Source organism: Myiozetetes cayanensis, unplaced genomic scaffold, assembly GCF_022539395.1.
Source record: "Myiozetetes cayanensis isolate MyiCay16 unplaced genomic scaffold, myiCay2020 scf3, whole genome shotgun sequence".
NCBI classification, from domain to species: Eukaryota; Metazoa; Chordata; class Aves; order Passeriformes; family Tyrannidae; genus Myiozetetes; species Myiozetetes cayanensis.
Window position 1 is genome coordinate 54,344,830 of NW_026087521.1, and position 22,799 is coordinate 54,367,628.

Consider the following 22,799-nt stretch of genomic DNA (forward strand, 5'->3'; position numbering starts at 1 on the left):
GATGGTATCACAAACAAAATTTAATGCATCCAAACCCTCAAATATTTGTTGGTTGGTTTGTTGTTTTTTTTTTTAACAAAGAAAGCTGCTACAGAATGGCATCTTGTTTCACAAGAACAACTTCAGAGCAGAAGCAAGTGCATTTCAGCCACAGTAGCGTAAACAGCATGCAACACATGACATTAAACAGATGCAATGTCCATGTTTGAAACATTAAAAAACATTAAACAATCACTTGAAACATAGCCCATGCTATAAAATGCCCTTTGCAAGTCATCTTAATCACCAAAAACCCCAGATGAACCCTACTTTTTGATTACTGGTAAAAACTAGTATGACAGTTTTCCCAGTTCCTTACAGATCTATAGTTTGATAATAATTTGTACAGTAGAATGTATATGAAATATTATGAGAAAAAGTTCATAATCATGTTAGCAATCATCTTCAAATGTTACAAAATTCTCTTTTGACTAAAGGTCAAAATCATTTAGGTATTTCTAAAGACTCAGCAAATTGCTAGGATTTAATTCCCCCTAACTGCTTTTGAAATGAATTCTTCTCTTGGTGATTGTGAATTGCATATCAAAATTCCACATTCATGTGAGCAAGCCTGGCTTAACTAGTGGCACAATTATTAGATGCTAAGAGTTCCTTTCTCTCAGGTTTTCCAGGAGACAGTTCCCTTTAAAATATGTATTCATCTTTATTTTGTGCAATGTTTTCACAAGGGATAGAACAGAAGTGCACTGGCAAATTTTTTCTAAAAAGGCATTTTGAAGAAAGTTTCAGTATCATGTACATGTGACCAAAGTCCTTGGACACTAAGAAACAACTGACTACAATTAATTTCTCTTACTATAAAGGGTACAGAATCCTGTAAAAACGGACTACAAAACCACAGTGCTAATAATGCCCAGTTTTTTTAGACCTCTATGATAGACATAGTAATGTACACATACAATTTGTGTGACACATTAAGCTTTTACAGGTTATTTTTGTCTCTTCATAAAAAATAGATCGTAATATAAAATATTAAAAACAAGCTATAACTTGTACCACACTGAGGTTTTTTATATATGACATCTTAAAAGGACTATAATATGGTAATATATTAAAATATCATTTTCAAGTAAATTATTCAATTTCATAGACATGAACATGTCTACAGTATGTATTCCAGCAGTGTCTAATCCCAGTAATCTGAAATATGCAAAATAAAGTCTGTGTAAACTTAGAGAAGTTCACTTCTACATTTCTCAATTTCAAGCCTATTAATTTTCTGTATGCAAGATTCCCGATGCCTTAAATGGGAACTAAGTATTGGGGCCTATTCCAAAGGAATTTGAAGAAAACTGCAGCATTTCTCAGAGACTCCATGAAAGTGAATCTAATCACATTTTCAAGAATGACTATTTATTTGGGTTCTTGCTTTCAGACCTAAGAAGCTGTTGTGAAAAACTAATATTCTGTTGGATGAGGGCATAAAAGGGGGAATTGCTCTGTGGTACATTGTAAGTACTTTGTCAGCCTTAAGTGCTTCAGGGAATAAAGGTCAGAAACACCTCACTTGAAAATACTTAATACCCACCATCCATTAAGATCAAAGATCAGTACATACACATATTAAAGATCTGTATGACCTCCACTGAATAAACAAAATGCTTATACACATTATATACAGAAATTTACTCCACCACCTCTCCCCAACATCATGTGTCCTAGGTGTTTACAGGTGAGAAGTTCTCAATGATTTCTACTTGAAGTGGTGAATGCTGTTTCTGTAACTGCTATACTGCAAACAGCTTATAACACTGGCATTCCTTAATGGAACAGAGGCAAAGTTCTGGTTCCAGTAACTGCAGGAGTACCTAAACTTGGCCTAGTATGAACCTGGGTTTGAGTGAAGCAGTTATGCTATACTTTCTTCTTCAAAGTATTTTCAGAAACATAATTGTTGTCTCTGATGTTACTCTACAAAAATACAATGTAAGCACGGTACATTTTATCTACACTTGTTTTGTCATTTCATAATATGCATTGCTATATGTAAATATATTTGAGTTGAAAAATAACATTGTTTTATTGGTGGCAAAACAGTAAATACTTTGCCAGCTCTTTCCCACTGCAAATCTTAATAAATGTTTGCCATGAAAATTAATAACTTGCTGGTTATTGTAAGTAACAATCCATTAAACAACTTTTTTTCTATTAAAATATATATATGACCTTGAAATTAATTTTTTTTTTTACAGTGAATCTCAGAAACTATCTGTATATATTTTACAAGACCTTTTATGATCAACAGTCACTGGTGTAGGCTGTTCTTAGAGATCTGCCTTCCCCATGGTCTTGGAATATAAAAAAAAAAAATGTACAGTTTTTAATTGCCAGCTGTTTCTGCTTCTGATTTCTCCATTGGTGCCTCAGGAAAAAGTAGTTTTCTAAGTATGTTTGCATAGAATGGTCCATAGACTTTTTTATTGAAGTTTACAATGCTTGCATACTGAGATCCAACAAACTCCATCTCTGTCTGAATTACAGAAAGGCCTCCTGGCATAGTAGGCATACATTTCTGGAAGCTCGGAAGAGCAAGCAAGCTTCTCAGGAAGAGCTGGATCCGTTTGTCTGAAACGGAATACAAAGTATGCTCAGAACAAATATAAACCCAAGATGAAGCCATAGTGACTTTGTAAAAGCACATCAGCACAGCAAAAAATCCAACCATGTAAGCAATACCTCTTTCCCAAGACTGCACTGGCATTCCTAAACTTGGCTACCCCAAGGTGGACACAGCATAAACCTACTGCAACAAATTACATTTAACCTAGTGTATTTGGTTTTGTTTTGTTTTTTTTTTCCTTTGAGTCTATTTCATATTAGGTAAACCTAGAATGGACAGAAAGGATACTGAATAGCCCTCATTTTCCTAAATTCTTCTCCAAAATACCAGGCTGTCTAGGCTTGTCTGTACAGGCACTTCTAGAATTATGTCTAGCTGTGACTAACCACGCTCTGCAGCACATCAAGAACAGCATCTATAGGTGAACAACATTTCCTTGGTCTTAATTGAGCCAGTATTTTACTGTAGTAAGAAAGTGCTTCTAAAAGATAGCTAGACAGCTGATTAAGCTTGCTGGGAGTAAGTTAATACACAGTTATGTAGTATCTTACTAACCAATCAAGGAACAGACAGGATTATTCTTCTCAACAATATGAGCGATTTGACCCATTAAATTACTCTGCATTTCTTCACTAAGAATGGGAAGACCTCTTTCAGTTAGAGACTTGTTCACTTTGCTGCAAATCTGGACACCAATAGCATTCAGAGCCTCCTTCAAATCAAAAGATCTGGAAGAAACAGAAAAGCATTAACTTCTGCAGTTTCTGTGGCATAGCTTGTAAGGTGACCTTAACTGTCTCCTTCCCATTTTATTTATTTTCAACTTGCTCTCTGCAATGAGAGAATTTTGAAAAGTTATTTTTTACCATTACAGATTTATGTTCATCTACAGATACATAAATCTCTATGTGGAAGATAAAATAAGGCCCTAATTGTGATTCAAATGGTGGGGAAAATTAATACCAAATATGCAGCAGGGGCACCAGTTCACTTTGCCCTTGTGCCTGCCTGTTCTTCTGGGCCACATGTATAGCACTTCTTGAGAAAAGGGCAGAGTGGAAGAGACAGATTTTATAACATCAGACTTGTTTGTAGTGCAAGAAATAGGCAAACAAGTAACTTGAACTACCTACAAGTTTGAAGCAATTGGCAAGACAATTTAGTGAATGTATTGCCACAATCTCTCCAGTATTAGGAGTGTATGAATATACTTTATTACTAGGCTCCAAATTCTGTACACCAACATCAAGATTATTAAAATCTAACTTTGAAAACATGTGTCTAACATATAGTGGACATATATTATAAAGGGAATACATAGATTATTAAAATTGGGTATCTTCCTATTAATAACAAGCTATGACACTAGAATTGTTCACAACTATTTCCTGTTAAAAAATAAAGAGTGATAAAAACAAGGCCTTACTTCTTGTTCATGCCTTCAAGAAGAGGAACAGAGATCCTTTTCAGTTGGTCAGCAAAATCAGGCACATCTACAATTGCTGCACCCACCATATTGTTTGTTATGAGAGAAACACAAGCTATGATTTTTAATTGATTGAGCTTTTCTCTCAACTCTTGAAGACGAACTTCATCTGTTATTAGAGTCTAGAATTGAAACAATAATACTCATTTAGGAATAATGAGGGAGAGAGACAGGAAAAGGACAGATCTAGGATGTAGTCATGAAGCATTATTATTTTTAATCACAAATACGCAAAGCCAGAAGAGACAACAGGTGAGATATCCTGAATATGTAATATAGCACTCAGTGGCATTATACACAAGTAACCAGAAGTAAGCCTCTAGTGGGAAGAAAAGTAATGCCTTTAGTGCAGGGGAAATTGAGGTCATTGCATCTCATTCCTTATCACTGCTGGTAAGTCTGCAACCAGCAATTCAGCCCACGATGTGGAATGCTCAGAGGATCCAGAGGACATTGCAGTGACCAAGGTTACAGACAGAATAGTCTTCTAGATTTGGCTGTCCTTTGAAAAGTGTCAGGATTTGTAAGTGACAGACAGTGATGAACAACTGTGCTTGACAACTACCAGAGCAGGTTCTGTAAGTGATACATAACCTCCTAAGAATCTAATTCACACAGCAAGATGTGGCTAGAGTGACTTATTTTAGGTTAAAAAGAGTTAATCCTAACCAAATCCCTCCACTGAGCAGCACAAGGGCATTAACATTCAACTGTAGCTGGTAGCAATTTCTTAGTCTAGCAAATTAGACCCATCAGAGGACATCTCTGTGCATCTCCTATTCAAAACTCTTCACAGAAAGGCAAGAATAAGGTGGCTTCCCTCCTATCCATGAACTGAGAGCATCAAGAGCATCCCCATGTATTTAGTAAATTCTCTGCCAGGCCATCCTAAGTGTAGTTAAGGCCCTTCCTGCAAAGGCAAATTTGAGTCCTGACTGATGGAAAATTTCACACGGGCTTTATGGAAAGCTGTAGAGGTCAGTAATCAGGAGTTGGAGGGAAAAACTGAACACTGGTTCTTGAAACAATAGTTTACATGAATTGAGAAAGGAAAAACGTCTGCTTGAGAGGGCTTCAAGTTTTTACTTATTCTGTTCTAAAGAGCAATCCCACCAATTCCTATTGCTGTTAGGAAAAGAGGATGCTAAAATCAGTTATTTTAAAGACACAGAAAGCCAAGTACCATGAGTATAAGGCCCAACCTTTGACCACAGCCAAGACTGCTCTTAGGGTGGAGCTGGTGAGCAATGATTGGAGAGAGGGAAAACAACCTTTACCTTGTTCTTTTCTAGTTGTTGACTTGCCCATCTCAAATTTCAGAAACTGGACTAGCACATAATCTCCAAATTTCAAACCTACTGTGCAGAAATTTAAGGGGTCCAAGAGAACATTCACTTATTGGCATTCAATAGCAGGATTATTATTTACACCAATTATTTAATATAGCTGGAAACCTGTAGGCACCAAAATATACTTACCTCTGGAATTGTTTTGCAATAATCCCATTGTAACAGTTTCAAGTAGCCATTGTTTAGCACCAGTGTAGGACTAATAATTGGTTTTGAACTACTGTCAGCACCGGGGGATGATGAAGACTCATCAGAAATAGATGACAGTTCATCTTCTATAGATTCCTTTATCCATTCTGTTGTGAGATTCAGGGCACCTAAGCATTGCAAATAGCACAGATTTACTGCATGCCTTCATCAAAATAAGCACTACCTTGAGAAAAAAAGAGAGTTGTATACATAAGAGAATTGAACTTTTGAAGAGTCAAATATAGTGGACAGTTGAGTCAATTCCCTCCATCACTTTTTTCCCCACTGATCATCTTCCACTGATCACCTGAATACTCTAGCTAGTTTGTAGAAACCCAGCGATAAATTATTAGATTTCAAACAATATTTTTAGGTAGAAAAAGTGTCAAAGTTTGAGTTCCCAAAGCACTGTTTTTTCAGAGGCCACTTACCAGTTGGAGCATAGGACAGAAAAGTACAGGTGAAGGGAGATAGAACTCTTTAAAGCATTTAATTTGCTATTAATTGAGTTTTTCCTCAGGTTGCATAGACAAACACTGCAGGCCCTGTCAGTGGCTCAGTGCGTTTTAGAAGCCCCTGCTCTAGATTTTAGCAAGCTTACTTATTCTTCTTGGACGATGTATTTCTGGACACTATTTAACCATATTACACAAAACCTGCAACAGTGGATCAAGTTGACTTTGCATCATCCAAGGAGTTTTATTCAGAGCCTGCCTTTTGTTTCTTAAAAAACTTGATCTTACCCCTTCTCATTTTCAGACACACCAACTGGTTTACAAGTTTACTTCAGACTAACAACAGAATTGCTGTGCACGAAAGAGAGAAAAGTCTCATCCTTACATAGGGCTTCTGCATCCAGACAGCAAGAGTCACTGTTTGTTTTTCAGATACCAACCAAACAGGCAAATATAAGTTTGTCTGAAAGTGGCCCAGACTACAGATAAATAAACTTTATAGCAAGTTAAGCAACCACCCCGTGGTAGCTTGCTTGTCAAAAATTTTTGCATTAGTTAGAGACAAGAAATTGAAGTTTTCCTCTAAGTTAACTGCAACTTATAGATTTTCACAGCATGTCATTAAATGGTCCTCTTTTTAGATAAAAGTTTACGTTAAATATAGCACAATACATACTTGGTGTTTCTTCAAGAATTTCCTGGAATTTTGTTCTTTCATAGTCCACCAAATTATGCCAGAGGTATGGCCTAAGGCTTTTAATTGTGTAGTTTGCCATATCCACTTTCATCAGGTCCAAAACATGAAATATTTGTCTGAAAGGAAGAATTGAAAATCTCAGAGTTTAATTTAGTCTATTGATTTTACCCAGCACGTGTGAAGTATGTGTACATTGGCACTTTAACTTCTGAGAGAAGTAAACTCCTTCATTGATATTTCAGAGTAACAGATATGTTGCCTATCATCTGGAATACATGAAAGAGTAGTGTATATAAGGCTTGGTCTAAGTTACAGAGAACAGGACAATTGTAGCATCACTAAATGCTTCAACCCCCTAAGGGTAAGAGAAAGGTTTTCAAGAACTACATCAATTTCAATCCCAGTGAAGAGATTTTAACCTTTTAGTCACCCTGACTGCACCAAGAGAAACAATCCTTCTGAACCAGTTCCCTTGGTCCTTATATATACACAGAAGAGCAACTACCATTTATTCTTAATATTTCCGTGTACCTAAGGAGCAGTAAAGTGGTTTATGCCCTTTTACGCAAATGTCTTACTCAAATTCAAGTAATAAGATCTTAACTCAAGAGCTTTTAATCTGAAGTTTGGCCTGCCAGAGAAAGAATGCAACAACCACTTCAAGAAGGAACAATAAAAATGTGCTGCTTACATTTTGTAAGGATGAACAAGACGGAAAAAAACAGTTTCTGAAACACAGTCTATTGCAAGAGTTGTTTGCTTAGATATTCAGAGCTGCCTAATTTCATACAGGTATCCTACCCATGTCATTACAAAGTAAGATACACAATATGGTAAAGGTGTTAGGACAGGTGTTATGTAAACTGAGACAATTTAAGACTTGTTAAGGCTTTACCCCCTACTTCCACTGCCCATAACTCTTTCAGGGAAGAGGTTTTTCCCCCAAAAAACCCTCAAACCTCACCCCAGTACCAACCTCAGCAATTCTACGATATTGTCAGTTGCCTTTAACTGTTTTATATCGTTGTCTCTTATTGGAGCACACAACTTTCCCATAGTGTTGATGATATAGTTAGCTAGCCCAGGAATATCAACAGCATTATGTTCTGCCTGCTGTCTTATAAGATCCGTATCTAGAACTTCACAAATTTGATTGTGAATCCTGTTTGCTCCAGGAGTCAGAAAGGAAAGAAGAATCTAAATTAGGGAGGGAAAAAGAAAAAACTTATCAATAAAAAACAAACCACTTAGTAAACACACTAAAGTGAGATTTTAATACTAATGTCAAGTATATGTAGACTATAACCAGACATTTCAAGACTGAACATTATCTAAGGTAGTTGGGGGAAAAGGACTGTTAAAAGAATCACAGTACAGTTCTCCAAAAATGCTCAAAGTCAGTAAAACAGAAAGCAAGTGCACAACTAGACTCCTTCAAAAGCTGGGAGGCTGCCCTGTAAAGCAAACATTTACTAACTTAAAATTCAGGAAGACTTAGCATTGTGCCAGGATTGAAGATTTGTATGCTCACCTGTGTGACAATCAAACAATGAAGTCTGAGTAGGCAGGTGCAGTCATGTTTATACTTCTATTCATGCCCTAAGCTCACAGTATGTGTCTGGAAATAGGCTAGCAGAGATGTGAAGCTTTGTGAAAAGAGATCACTTTCAACTCCTCTTCATGCAGTGAAAGCCAAGTGAACACTGTGTGTTTGCAGCCATATTCCTGGTTCATATGAATATACTATCAAATGCAAACCATGGCTTATCTTAAAAGGAAGAACTTGAACGTGTTGGCTTGACTAAGTTAAGCAGAGCCTTCAGTGAACTAAGAGACCTCAGACCTAAGCTGACAAAACAATATGGAGAAGGAGGATTACCTCCTTAATTTCCTCAAAGAGCTTGATGGCATGTTCATACTCTGGAGGATCTTCGTTCAGTTCCGACTCCAAATGATCCCAAAATGCCTTGTGTACAATTTGTTTCACTGTGCCTGCAAAGCTGTGGAGTAAGGCAATTAAATACAGAAAAGATTCCCAATTAGCTTTCATCCTTGGTAACCTTTCTAGATGAGCCTGATCACTTGTTGGGAAATGCATCTCACCAGATATTATGCCCTGCAACCACATCTTTCTTGGGCTGTGGATCGCAGCTCCCAAAACATGCTCCCTTCACTTCTCTTCCCAACACCAATGCTGCTTTTTGCAAAATTGAGGTCCCTACCTGTTTTGTGGGAAGTCTTCATGTTTTATGCAAAAATTTGCATTTACAGCAATTTCATGAGCTAGAGTCCAGTTTGACAAATTTCTTGTAGCTGCCATCAGTTCATCAAATGTAATAACCTTGGGAGGGCTTGCTGCTGGAACAAACAAAATCAATTCAATCCTAGTATCTGTAGCTGGTAAGTGCAATTGAAAAATACTGAAACACAAGAAGTTTTACTGCCTACTAACTGGAATCTAGTACTCCAGAAGAAACAACCTAAGATTACCAGGTCTTTATATCTTCTTAAAACACTAACTCAGGAAACTCCCAGCTTATCGGGGTGTGTGTAGGGGTAACACCACAAAAACCTCAAAACATTTTGTGAAGCAATTTCATATTTACACATTTGAACTAAGATATCTTTATTTCCCCTTTAAAACAGGATCTTCCATTCCACAAATTTCCTATTAACTGTTGTGAAAAATCTACCATATCAAAAGTATGGTCAATAACAGATATCAGATGTCCATTATAATTCAGAGCACATAATGGCTATATTGTGGTTTTATTGCCTGTTGAGAAAGGTTCTGAAGTTACTGACTTGAGAACCCCTCACTTACGGTCAGCAGATCTTTCACCTGCTGTGGAACCTAAGTTAGACTCATTTTTTACAAATAAGCAGTAACAACAAAACAGAAACTCTACATTGAAAAACAAGGGCAAATTCCCAAAGTTTCTAAAAATCCAAATTCTATCATTTAACTTTAGTATTTGGAAGACTGGTAACAAAGAGCCAACTGGCAATTGCAGTTCCACTAACAAGCCTTGTTTCATTGTAAGACTTCACTTACACAGATGTAAAAAGTATGCACGGTCTGAGAATGCTTACAGACACAAACATGAACCACATCTTAACCAAGGTTTTATTTATCATTACGCAAACTATCTTCTTTGTGCAAATGCGTGTTTTCCTTTTGATTCTAATATTTATGAAAGAAAAATGTGAATTAAAGATTAATTCATGTAACTTGACACAGTATTACAAATCTGTAAGTTACAGAATTAACTTTTAAGCACAGGGATCAAACAGAGGAAACCCACCCTTTGCACAAAGCAGTATCTGTTTGAGTGGGAGACTGCTACCAAAGTCAAGTTTAGCTCAAAAGCAGGGTGTTTGTGGTGGCACACTTTTCTTACACTTTCTGAAGGGTAGGAGTGCACAGGGAGACCCCCACGGATACAGCTGCTGGTGGTGCTCCACACACAAGGAGATGCACTGCTTCACAGCAGAGAGAAAGCCGTGCCTTTCTCTTAATACTCATAAACAGATTCAGAATCCCAGGCTCTACCCATGACAGCAAAGAGAAACATAGATAAGTTAGCCTTATTGCTCTATGCACAATGCAGCTAAGGTTGAAATAGGCTTACACGCTGGGGAACTGGGTTTGCTTGAAGAATCACTGTTAAAACTCTGCCTTGAATATTCAGAGTCGCTAGAAGCTGCTGTGCTTTCCGAGAGGCGTGAAGAGTCTGAATCGCTGTTCTGGTCGTCATTGAGAGGCATTCTGATTCCCTTTAGCTGCAACAGTCAACCAGACCTGGAAAGACAAATACAGTTCCCGTAAAACCAGCACTTAATTTTTTGTTTGTTTTTCAAAAACGAGTCAGATACTCATCACTATGTTGTGAATGGAGAACAAATAGTTGCCTTTCTTAAACAGTTGTTAGATAAAGAATCTGGCCTGACATGCAGAATCATACAGCTATCAGCAAACTGCATCTGTTCTGTAAGAAAGTTTTGTACCTTCAGCTGTTTCATAGCTTAATGATTATGTTAGAGACAGTCTGATCATATTGATCATATGTAAAAAAATTAAAGACTACCCACAGTAATCCCTGAAGCTGCTTGTTGGAAGAATTTTGTAAGTTTTCAATGCCCACAAAGGCATCTCATGATGTTACCATCCCCCATCTGACTTTATGAAGTGATGTTTAGCAATGAGCTTCCTTCCACAAACAGACAGCATCAAGTGTAACATTTGTGAAGCAAACACAGAAGTTGCAGGGGGAGAATTTGCAAGTACTTCAGAATACTACATTTCTGACAGGGCGTAGCTGAAGGTCTGCCCTGCTGCTTTAGGTAGGTCTGTGCTCAGAATCAGATCAACAATGGCATGCACCCAAGAAACTCCTCCTAGGGGTGAGGGTGGATAAGTTTTCTGTTTTCAGTCAATAGGCAGCTCTGAGCCTCTAACATTATATTTGGCATAGACAACCACCACTGAAGAGTAACACTTCATAGTGCTTCTGTCTATGTAAAGAAACTGCCTTCCAGGTATATAATCTGCAATTGCAGAAAATGTGGACAGCTGACAGTGTCATACAGATGATTAACAGCTGTATGACAGGAAGTGAAAAATATGTTCATTATAATATTAAAATGAGAAGCTAGGAGTCAGATGTAATTACTACCAAAGGAATTTGGCCCAGATACCAAAAGTAGCTGTCCACCTCTAATTATGGCCATGAAGCATTCTGTAGTAGACTTTATGAAGAGACACAGCCAACAACAGTTTCTGTCAGCAAATTTAACTAATATAGTTTCATTTATGATTAAACTGCATCAACTTCAGTAGCAGGGAATACTGTACTCTGCATCTGCTGAACTTGGAAAAAGCCACTTTTGGCAATAAAAGGATGATCTTTGTGTCTACTTATGTGAATCAACATATTGTGGGGTCCTGGGATAGACAAAAGGTAGTAAGAAGGAAGATTTCTTGCTGGCACCTAGTTACAGCTTAGAGCATTTGATTTTTTGGGTACCAGCTCATCCTGAATAGGCCTTTGTAACTTGACAAGCTATTACACTAATGAGCACTCCCCTGTTAATTGAGATGATTAACAATTCTTAAGTGCATGTTTACTCTTCCTCCTCTCCCAAGAGGAAAGATGATGCACTTGAGCCCCTTATTTGTGTCATACTTCTTGCTGTTTCTTTGTGAAAAGAATTGATCCTTTTCAAGGTTAGCAAGAATACAGCTAATAGTTTATTATCCTACTGGAGAAGCCAGTAGAATACTGAGGACAGACTAGGACGCAGAGGTCATGCATTCAAGACTTGCAGCATTACCTGTGATCCTTAACATCATAACCCTTATTAGAACAGCAATTTTGTAATTTCTAACAAGCAGCTGAAAACAAGCAGATATTTAAAACAGGAGTGACCAAACAAGACAGAATCGCAAGGGAACCTAAAAAACCCAAGAGGCTGAGATATTTTGGGTTGTGAATTGTATTATGGTATAATTAGAAGTGAGTCACTAGTTAATGCTACAGAAGAGAAACTATTTCTTCAATTAAAATGCACGTTACAGACCTCAAAGTCAGTGCTGACCAGAGACTACCTGTGACAAGTAATCCACCTGTTGAACACACTCCAGGTTCTTGATGTGGAACCACTCAGTAACACTTCAGAGCCTGCAAAGTTCACTCTACTCTCCCACTATTTTTTTCTGGATCAGTATAAGAACGCAGTATTTCCAGGTTTCAATCATGTACAACACCCCATTATTTACACACAAATAACTAATCTCCAAAAGGTTAACGTTGCTTGTGGTCCATTGAAAGATTTGATTAACGTTGGTAGCAGCGAACTGGCACAAAGAGTCTTGTAAATCACTCGCCTAGTATGAGCACTTCAAGATGAGTCTACTGCTTCAGTCCCGGTGTTAAGTACATGGAAGAAGTTAAATGACCATTAAAACCCCCGAATTCTCACACAATTTATACATCATCATTCCAAGAACTTCCTAAAAACTGGAAGTATGATAATACTAACAAATATTCAGATTTGCAAGGTGCTCCTAAGAGAAGTACTAAACCAGCCATGAAGACAAGTCAGCACTGCCATTTTCCACTCAAATCTTGATTCCCAAGAAGAGCAAGTGGTTAACGTATATAGATTTCTAATTTCTACCTTAAGTCCTTACACACTAGTCCCAGCAAAGGATTTTTTGGCAATAAATACTTCCATTTCAAAGAGGCCCAAGACATATCTTGATGTACCAGGACCATGTCTGCTCCTACAATAGGCACACACATGCAGATAGCAGAGCTGTCAGCAGAGTGCTTCAGAAGGATTCATTTAAATAACAAGTTTCAACACTGCAATAGAGGATGACACACAAAAATTACTGCAATCTTTTGCCACAGTAAATACATTTCCTAGGAGGATGCCTCAAACACAATAGGAAGGAAGAATGGGTGTGTTCTGCAAATTCAGAACATTATTGCTAAATTCTAAGCTTAAAAGATAAACACATCAAACTAAACATACATGAACATACAAGCAGAATCTGGATGTGCTATCTGCAGTTTTTCTGTATGTTGCCCAACAGCTAAAACACTTAGGCAAAAGTAGAGCCACTGAGCATATCAAAGGCAAGTACAAACCAAACAAGGCATTTCTAATTAGCTACAACAATAGACAACTGAGTCACTTAGTCCTTTCTTTATAGCCTACAGTAGAAGAGCTGATTTGCCTTACACTTTTTTAGACAGCACAGAGCTTCTCATTAATTACTAATAGCCAAGTTCATAAGTAATTTTAAGTTATATGTATAATGGCCATGTAAAATATTTCAGAAAGCTCTTTAGCCTTTTAATATCTCTTTGTACCTCACCATCTTGAATAGACAATACTTTTTTTTTCTTTGAGTTGTTCATTAGGTATTACATATTAGGCTGTTGTTTTAATACAAAGCTTAATATCCTACCTATTCTATTAAAAGAGTCACACTGTGTTTTCAACCTGCTTTACTCTTCTGCATTAAAAGTTACTGATGTTTACATTCCTATTACGTTGGGTATCTTCATAGGGGGTTTCATTACTATATTGCAGGTTTTTTAATGATAAACTCTCAGTGGAAGACCAAACTTAAAAGTATCTTCTAGATGTACCAACACTAAGATTCTAGTTAACAATGAAGAACTAAAGTCTCATGTTTCTGCTGCTGTTTAGAAAGTTGCAAATTTTTGTTTTTACTAAAAATACAATGAATACAAAATTGTAGATGCTTGAAGGCACCCTGCTCTTATATGGTCAGCATTTCACCCAACTGATGGCTTAGAACTAATCAAGACTGCAAAATCAAATTAGTTTTACAGGACACACACACTTTTTATTCCTGAAGGTTTGCATTAGAAGTTACTTTGTGAAGCACCTAGGGGAAAAAAAAAACCAAAACCCACACACAAGAAAACCTGTTTGGAACAGTTTAGGTTTTTTTCGTTCAGATGCCATCTTCAAGAAAAGGTTTTCCACAGCCCTGCTTTGTTCAAAGGAAGTGTGCATGGACACAGGGACTTACGAGTGCTCAGTCCAGTTTTACCACTATGAAGGTCTTAACTTTGTTTATTCTACTGGGCTCACATTCTTACTGTCTTCAAGCTGGCACCGACTGAATCTCATCTGGGCTCGAGTTCCCCTTTCACCGACTCCACCTCTGCCAGCACCCCCAGCACAGGAGCAGAAAGGAGCCTTTGTTAAGAGTTACTTTCTCGTTTTTCCACAGCTTACAGCCAGCATTTCTCCCCTTTAGCTTTTTAGTTCCGCAGCTCTTCCCTCTGAACAGCGACTTCTCTTCGCGAAGACTTAAAAAACTGTGGGTAAGAGCGGGATGAGTTCGTGTCCCGGCGTCCTGCCCGGCCCCGAGGGGAGCCCGGGGCCGCCCTGCCCGCTCCGCTCCCTGCGAGGGACGGGGGGAGCGGCACCGAGGGCAGCCGGCGGCTCCTCCTCTTCCTCCATCTGTTTCACCGCCTGTCTCCTCCCCCGGCCCCATGTTTTTAACAGTTACCAGAGGCAGGAGTTTGGCACTCGCCGACCAAAACAAACAGCGTTTCCAAGGGCAGGCCCGGGGGGAAGGGAGGCGGGGGGAGAAGCGGACAGAGAAAGCTCTCTGTCAGCCCCAGAGAAGGCGAGCCCTGCCGCCCGCCACTCAGTGCCCCGTGTCCCGGAGAGATGGCGGGGTGCCCTTGCGCCGCTGGACCGGGGCTGCGCGGGGGGAACACCGCGGCTGCGCCCCGTGCCGGCGCGCACCAGAGGACGGCGAAAGCCCATGAGACACGGGACAAAAGGAGCACTACCGACCCAGCGCAGGGACTGCGGGACTCACCTGATGCACCGGGTGCCCTACAGGGGCCAGTCCGCCGCCCCCCAGTCACCCGCACCGCACAGGTGGGCGGCAGCCCCTGAGCCAGCCCTGACCCGGGCTCACCCCGCGGCTCAGCGCCCTTGCGTGCCCGGACACCCCGCCGCGTGGCACGGCCGCCGGCCGGCGCAGCCCTACCCTGCCCCGCTCACCCCGGCCGGTCACTCCCCGCGCTCCCTCCTCGCCGTCCTCCGCGGCGCTCGCCGGAGCCTCGAACAGCCCCCCCGCATTTAAAGCCCCAGCCCGGACTATTAGTGTCTTCCTCGGGCACGCCCATATCTGCCAGCGGCGGGGGGGAGGCGCGACACCTCTTCCTGACCTGCCAGCGGCGAGCTAGCCCAAGGACGCGGGTCAACCTCCGCCTATCCCGGCACGAACTGTCCTCGTCTCTTCATTCTGCCCGGGGCCGAGCACTAAGCATGGAGAAACATGAGGCGACACGGTCAGACGCTCCCGCGGACTCCCCCGCGCTGCCAATGGGCCGTGCCGGCGCGCAGGGGGAGGCAGGGGAAGGGCTGCGCGGTGTTTACGGAAGGGCCCCGTGGGCCCGGCGGGCCCCGCCCTTCCAGCGCCAGCCCCGCCCCCCGCGCCGCCTCGGGGCCGGGGACAGCCAGCCCTGCTGAGCCCAGGGGTGCGGGTAAAGCGCATGTGTTCGGCAGGGAACGGGGCAGCCTCAGGGCGGGTTTAAACCCATCTCTGTTCACTGCACTGCTGGGGAAGAGTTAAATATGCTTAGTCTCTCGATGGGGGAGTTGTGAGGTGCCCCCCCCGCCATCTTGGTCCCCCACTGCCACCTCGCCCCCTCAGTTTCAGAGGAGCCACTCGGGACAAGTTTACTCACCCGCCTGGCTCATGGCTGCGGCGTTGGAGGCCTGCTGAGCTCCTGCTGAGGAACGCAGCATGGGGCAGTGCAGCACTGTCATTATAAATGCTTTGCTCACTGCTGCACTGACCTCATGCACTGGGCAGCTTCACGCACCCCCCGGGCCAGCAGTACCTGTCAGGGTCATCGTCTCTTCCTGTCGCAGGAGCTACGTGCCACCACTGCCTCACCCACCAGGAAGCACGGAGGGCAAAACTCTGGAAGGTACCTCTGAGGCAAGAGCTCACTAACTCGAGCTTTGCTCATCGAGAAGACGGAGCTCCCCTTCCTGCAAATAACCTTTAGCATGCGTGGCGACCTATATGGAATAGGTTTGTATTCACCCATTGCAGACCAAAGCCACCTCTAGATCCCATTAACCTCTGCTATAAAAGCAAGGGCTGAAAGCAGGGAATGGAGTTTGGCTATGCAAGTGCCAAGTGCCCTGCTGGAGTGGGAGCGCTTGCTCCCAGCGATGCAGAGCACCTGTCAGCCCTGCTGCTCTGAGCCGGGCCTCCAGAGACATTAAATGGGATTAACTCCAACAGCCTAATCCGATATCTTCTGTAAAGAAGACGATGTTTTAAATAACTGTGTTTGCCCCACTTTGCCCCACTTTGTGCATGTCACATGGCAACGACAGTCTGAAAGAAGATCAAAAGAGCTTTGGAGAAGACTCTGATGGTATACAGATGGTCTTCCTTGTACAAGACTGTTATCACTTACAAAGGTATTATTATTTTTTACATCCATTTTTGCTTAAATACAATCTGAAAGATGGGGAAGACAAGTCCTTGCTGTGATGGCTGCTGACACAGCTTTATTAATTAATTTATAAATTAATGAATTTATAAATTAAAACTTCATGAAGAGTACTTGTGGAAACACCAGGGCCAGTGACTCAGGGTCCACTTTGTGTGCTGTCCATGTGGATTGGCAATTGTGGAAACCTGTGCTGCTCAGTGGCCTAGCTTGCACAAGAAGGGAAAGGGGTGCCTCAGCCTCACGAAGTAAATTAGCTTCCTATATGAAAGATCAACTTTAAAGAAAAGGTTTATCAGGGATATCACCTAAATCATGGAATAAGAGATGGGATTACAGAAAGAGATGGCTTAAAAACAACTTTTTTTTCAGCTGTAGCAATGCCCTTTTCCTTCAGCACATCAGCTGTTTTGGAGTCCACTCTTAAGTGCATAGCTTGCTCTATCTATCTATCAATCTGTCTATCTATCTATCTATCTATCTGAGAGGTACATCTGCATGCATAGCTGAGGCACCAAGGACATGCTTTGAGATTCCAGTCCAAAGGCCAAGAATAAGTTAGACACTGCAGTACTCAGCATTTAACCTCCTTTTTGGTTTCAATTCCTTCCTGATCCAGAGGCACTGAAGCTATAGGCCAGTATATGGATCTTGAAGTAGATTATCTACTGTAGAGATTTTCTTCACAGAGAAATGACACTCATTTCCCATTGTCTGAGTGTCCACGATGTCAGCCAAGAAAATAATTGTACAACCTTTGAATTTGTTCTGCTCAATTAAGAAGATTAATGTCCTTGTGTCTTATATAGCACATGCATGTATGTGCTGGATTTGGCTGGGGTAGTTAGTTTTCCTCACGGTAGCTGGTATAGAGCTGTGTTTTGGATTTGTGCTGAAAACAGAGTTGATAACACAGGTATGTTACTGCTGAGCAGTGATTCCACAGTGTCAAGGCCTTTTCTGCCTCTCACCATACTCCACCAGTGAAGAGGCTGGGGGTGCACAAGAAGTTGGGAGGGGACAAAGCCAGGACAGCTGACCCCAACTGACCCAAGGGATATTCCATACCATATGGCATCATGGTCAGCAATAAAACCAGGGGGAAGGTTGGCAGAGGGGCACAGCTTGGGGACTGGCTGGCCACTGGTCAGTTGGTGGTGAGAAATTGTTTTCATTTGCCCCACTTGCCTTTCTTGGGTTTCATTTCTTCTCTTTGTTATTTTCCTTTTCATTACAATTTATTATTATTTTATTTCCATTTTTGAACTGTTTTTATCTCAACCCACAAGCTTTCTCACTTTCACCTTTCTGATTCTCTCCCTTATCCCACTGGGCGGGAACTGGGGGGTGAGAGTGAGCAGCTGGTTGGTGCTTTGTTGCCAGATGGAGTTAAACCACAACAAAGGTACAAATTTGGAATTTTGACTAGTGTCTCAAGTTGACTTTAATTCTTGGCCTTTCCCTACAGAAGCACTGTTAATTGAAATGAAGGACTAGTTTGCGCTCAGCCTTCGCAGCAGGTTGGTTCATAACCTTTCCTTACTGTTACCAGTAAAACTGGCAAAGACAGTAAATCCTACAATTAATGCACCACTTTGACCAGCAAACAGCAACGTAGCTACTGAGTGGGTAAGACGTGCAGCTGCATTTGGCCCTGCAGGTCAGAAATGTCCCAGAATGTGGCTAACTGGCGGTTAGAGTGGGAGGAAAGGGCAAGGGCAAGGCATGTTATTGTTTATGCCAGGGCCCATGACAACTAAGTTGAGAACATAACTTGAAGTCACAAGATATTTTGCTCTAATCCTAATAACTGAGCCAGGCAGACTGGCTTTAGCACCAACAGATGGATGTTAAGACTCTGGGTTGGCTGAGATCATCAGGCCCAGATTTGATAATAGGCTCAAGGACAAGACAGAAAGACTACAAGGCAGGTGTAAGGATGCTTTATCAGCTTGTTCTTCTGTGGAGTTTCCTGTATTCGAAGGAGAAATAACTGCTGTGAGAGGCAAACAGGATTGCTGCTTCTCCCCACTGAAGTACTTAGCTTCAAATTCACACAGAGGCAAAACAGAACATTGGCACTTTTGAGAGAAAAATGTACATCAGTAAATTCCCCAACCACATCAGTCTGCAGTGTCTAGCAACTTTACCACCTCAGCAAATTCCTAATGCACACTCTCCTCAGCACTAGTGGTTGGTCTTTCTGTACATAGGAAATAAAGAGTTTTACCCACTGTGTCAAATACAATGAGAAGCTATAAGCTATTTGTAGAATGGTATTCTTGGTCAGAAATAGTTTGTATTGATTCCATGTTGAGAAATAGCCTTGGGTAGTACATCACTAACATCTTCCTTGTCACTGCCAAGTGGGAGCAGAAATGGTATGAGTTACCTATGCTGCCTTACTACCTGAAAGAGATTTACATCCCTTGATACTTAACATTGGTCATCCTCTTGATTATTACCGCTGATGCAGTCCATATGGCTCAGTTCTTAGAGTAAACTCTGAAATAAACGGCTTCAGAGCTAAAATCCTGGGTCTTAGGGTACTGCTACAAATCCTGGCCTTTCTAGGTCCTTCCTAAATAGAAATCCAATATCTCCTTTCTCATGAAGTGTGAAACAACTAATGCTGTGGCTAGATCTTCACTGTGGAAACTCTGCTATTGTAGCCGTCCCAGGGTGTTTTGTTTGCAGCTGAAGATTTCTGCTCTCATGCTGTTGAGCAAGACAAGAGTATTCTGAGGGGTCCTTAGGTCCTTATCTCTTTTAGTGTAAGCCCCCTCTTATCAGCTCCAGCCACCTCTGGGATGTATTTAAGACAACTCCTGACCCCATGCAAGCTCTGTGTTACTAGTAAGGCTCACAGCAATCAGTTAACCCAGTTCTGTTGTAGTGCCCATAACCTGCAGTCACTCCAACATCCTCTACAGCTACTGACTTTTGGTCTCAGGTCTGTGTATTTGACAGAATTGTGCTGACAAAATACCTGAGACAATTCACTATAAATTCTGCTCTTTTCACCCATTCTAGTAGTTACTCACTAGAACACCATGTACAGACCAAACAGTTCAGTTCACCCTAAGCCTTGGCAGAAGTATTGAATGGAACTGTATTTCCATGGCCAGGGTGCCATCAGGGGCTCTCATTCTGCTAGCTTTAAGATTCCCTTTTTCTAAATAATACTCAGTCTAAAGTTTTATATATATGTATCTCTCTATAGAAAGAATGTATTGTAATTAAAGGAAAGACCAAGAAAAGGTCTTCCAAGACAAAACTTGATTTCTTGCTGTAATCAAACAAAGAAACAGATACATGAGTGCCTCAAGTTTTTATCTTGTGAGGAGTTACGGCTTACATATTAATGTAATGAACTTCCAGTTGTGGAATGCCTCTTGGCCAAACATTTCAGTGTTAAAAGCATGAGAAAGAAATGAATTGAATTTGCATTAACAATTCAGCAGCCTAAGTGTAGGATTGTAAAGAGCTTGTTGCTACTGAGATTTTTATGACTTAGAGACACTGAAGCTACATTTCTAAGATCATTGCCCAGAAGGCCCAGTAGAGCCTTAAAGCATTATTTTCATTCATTGACTCTGTGTCTTGAACAGAATTTGCTTTTGTTTCACACAGATCTTTAATATGGGCAAATATTAAGGATACGAACATGAATACAGACTTTTTAAAAGCTAGCTTTAGCTAGAAAGATTAAAATACAGAAGAGGCATTACATGTCTGAGGGAGAAACCGGTTGCCAAAAATTTTCATTGCTTTGTTCTTAAAAAAACAACAAATCCTTTTGAAACTACCACCATTAGTACTGGCTGGTTGCTTTTAGTCCAGGTCTAAATTGATTTGCATGATCCTAGTCATGAAACCCTTGAGAGAATGCGAGGCAGAGGCAGTAATAGAAGTCTGCTATAGAAGTGTCTCTAGTCTTAATAATTGTGAAAGAAAGGGGCAATATGGGATCAGCATACTTTGTTGAATGATTGTCCTGTAATGATATGAAAGCCAGTTTTCAAAAGTCCTTGAGAGTCCGTCCTGACACCCTTACTACTCAGCATGTCTATCGGATAGGAGAAAGGAGATGCTAGAAACTGAGTAGTCTCCTTGGTCAGGCAGTTCAACTATATGATTGTTGTATGTCCCTTCCAACCCAAACTATTCTATTCTGTTCTGCTGTTTTCTGTTTGAAACACAGGGAAGTGCAGGGACCAAGCAGTGGAGAAGATTTTTACCATGTTTTTTGGCTTTTAGGATTTAGACTTTTAGGATTCTCCAGTACAAACTCTGTTACATGGGATGCTGTTACAGCACTGTCTTAGGGCCAGAATCCTGAATTCATGTGCCTCACAGAAGCTTCCAGCAACATGTAAACTCCACCTAATTGCAAGTCATCTTCTATTAACTCCTAAATAGCAACTTCCAATATGCATCTTCCTTTGAATTTTCAGGCACTTTATGAAACAGAGTTTTGGAACAAGAGGATAAACACGGCTTCCAGTTTCAGAGGAAACAGTGAATGAGACATCAGCACAGGGACTCAAGAACTGAAGATGGCGAAGCAAATACAAGTGCAATCTACTCCATCAGCTAGTATATTAAAAAATGTATTAAAAATATATTAAAAAATGCATTGCTGTTGCCTGCAATTTATCTATTACGCTTATAAGAAAATATGTCCCAGTCCCTTCTTGTAAAAATTAAGATTCACAGAATTGTAACCTAGTTACAATAATCAGATGAGGTGGCACACCTTGGCCGTGTACTGTGCATGTGTGGACAACTTCACATAAAATGTTACAAACAAATCTTTCCCCTGTAAGCCACAATAAGGGTCTAGACCCAAACCACCCTAAAACGCATCAGTGACCTGGCAGAGCAGTTAGATGTCTGTCAGATGATAGTCACTACATTAGCCAGTTTGGGCTGAAGGACAACACTGATGAAGTCAAGATGTATTTTTGAAACAGTTAAGTTTTTCTGTGCTAACCTGTCTTATAGTCTGGTCCAAAGCAGCAGGCAGACAGGAGAATGTCATATTTTTCAAGTTTCCACAATCAAGAAAGTCTATGATAACAATTTAAGACACAACTACTCAGTTTCTCAAAAGGTTTTAAGCAGCTCTCTGTGATGCTGGAAAATCTATGGGATTTTCAAAAGAAGTTTTAAAGTAATTCCCATATGCTATCTCCATTTTACCTGAAGAGAGGTGTAGTGCACGTTCTCCTCCCCTTTCCACCATGTAGAAATATCCAACCCTCTGTTACCAGTGCCCTAAAATTGCGAGTTGAAGCCCACCCAGTTCTTTTCCATAAGGATCCTCAGCAACACGATCAGATGCATCGCCCCCCCCCCCCGCATTGACTGCTGATTAATATAATGCACAATAAACTGTTTCCTGAACCATCATCACCTTATCCCTCTGATCTGCCCCGCTCTCTCCTTCCCTACGCTCCTTTTCTTGCCGGCATGTGCTAATCACTCAGCTTTCACCTCCCTCCGCCTCTTCATTCGCAGGAGAAAAACGGAGAGCACGAAGAACTCAAGCGGGAGCCTGTGCTGCGCACACGGGGCTCCAGCTGGAGCCAGCGGCGCAGGGAGAAGGCCTGCTCAGCCTTCCCTATCCTGTCCTGGGCCGGGACTCGCTCCATCGGGAAGATGAAGGCAGCGGGCTACTGTCGGCGTGGGGAGGAAAAGGAGCACGCTCGGGTGGAAAGGCTCCGCGGGCACTCGCGGTGCTGAGCCTCCTCTCCCTTTCGGACAAAGCCGTCTGTGAGCGGTGGGCACTGGTGTCGGGCCAGGAGCGCTCCTGCCAGCCAGGGCAGCTGCTGGGAGCCCCAGGGACCAGCCCGATGCCAAGTCTCTGCTCTACAGCTATTAGAAACGGGATGGGGGATGGAAGGGTTGCGGATGGAGAAAAGAACTTTTTCTCCACGCCTTGCTCTCAGCCACTCCGGAGC

The 22,799-nt window shown here is 41.3% G+C and overlaps 1 protein-coding gene and 1 long non-coding RNA gene across 7 annotated transcripts; one reads left to right on the forward strand and one right to left on the reverse strand.

Moving 5' to 3' along the window:
- Window positions 1-2: 2 nt before the first annotated feature.
- TCP11L2 (t-complex 11 like 2) lies at window positions 3-15,544 on the reverse strand. Of its 6 annotated transcripts, none has more exons than XM_050323997.1 (11): window positions 15,529-15,544; window positions 12,591-12,714; window positions 10,429-10,598; window positions 9,019-9,154; window positions 8,676-8,796; window positions 7,773-7,993; window positions 6,776-6,912; window positions 5,585-5,772; window positions 4,047-4,228; window positions 3,176-3,348; window positions 3-2,625 (listed from the first exon to the last, which is right to left on the reverse strand). In XM_050323997.1, exons 3-11 carry the CDS (start codon window positions 10,562-10,564, stop codon window positions 2,381-2,383), a joined length of 1,539 nt encoding a protein of 512 aa, XP_050179954.1. In that variant the 5' UTR covers window positions 10,565-10,598; window positions 12,591-12,714; window positions 15,529-15,544; the 3' UTR covers window positions 3-2,380. The 6 variants fall into 6 exon arrangements, with proteins under 6 accessions (XP_050179954.1, XP_050179952.1, XP_050179953.1 ...); XM_050323995.1 differs by lacking the exon at window positions 15,529-15,544 and adding an exon at window positions 15,362-15,480 and having other exon boundaries at window positions 12,591-12,711; XM_050323996.1 differs by lacking the exons at window positions 12,591-12,714; window positions 15,529-15,544 and adding an exon at window positions 15,362-15,469.
- A 274-nt stretch (window positions 15,545-15,818) lies between these two features.
- Window positions 15,819-21,517, forward strand: LOC126644521 (uncharacterized). The gene is made up of 3 exons (XR_007629947.1): window positions 15,819-15,840; window positions 16,238-16,801; window positions 21,291-21,517. It is a non-coding gene; the product is annotated as an uncharacterized LOC126644521 (long non-coding RNA).
- The last annotated feature ends 1,282 nt before the right edge of the window (window positions 21,518-22,799 follow it).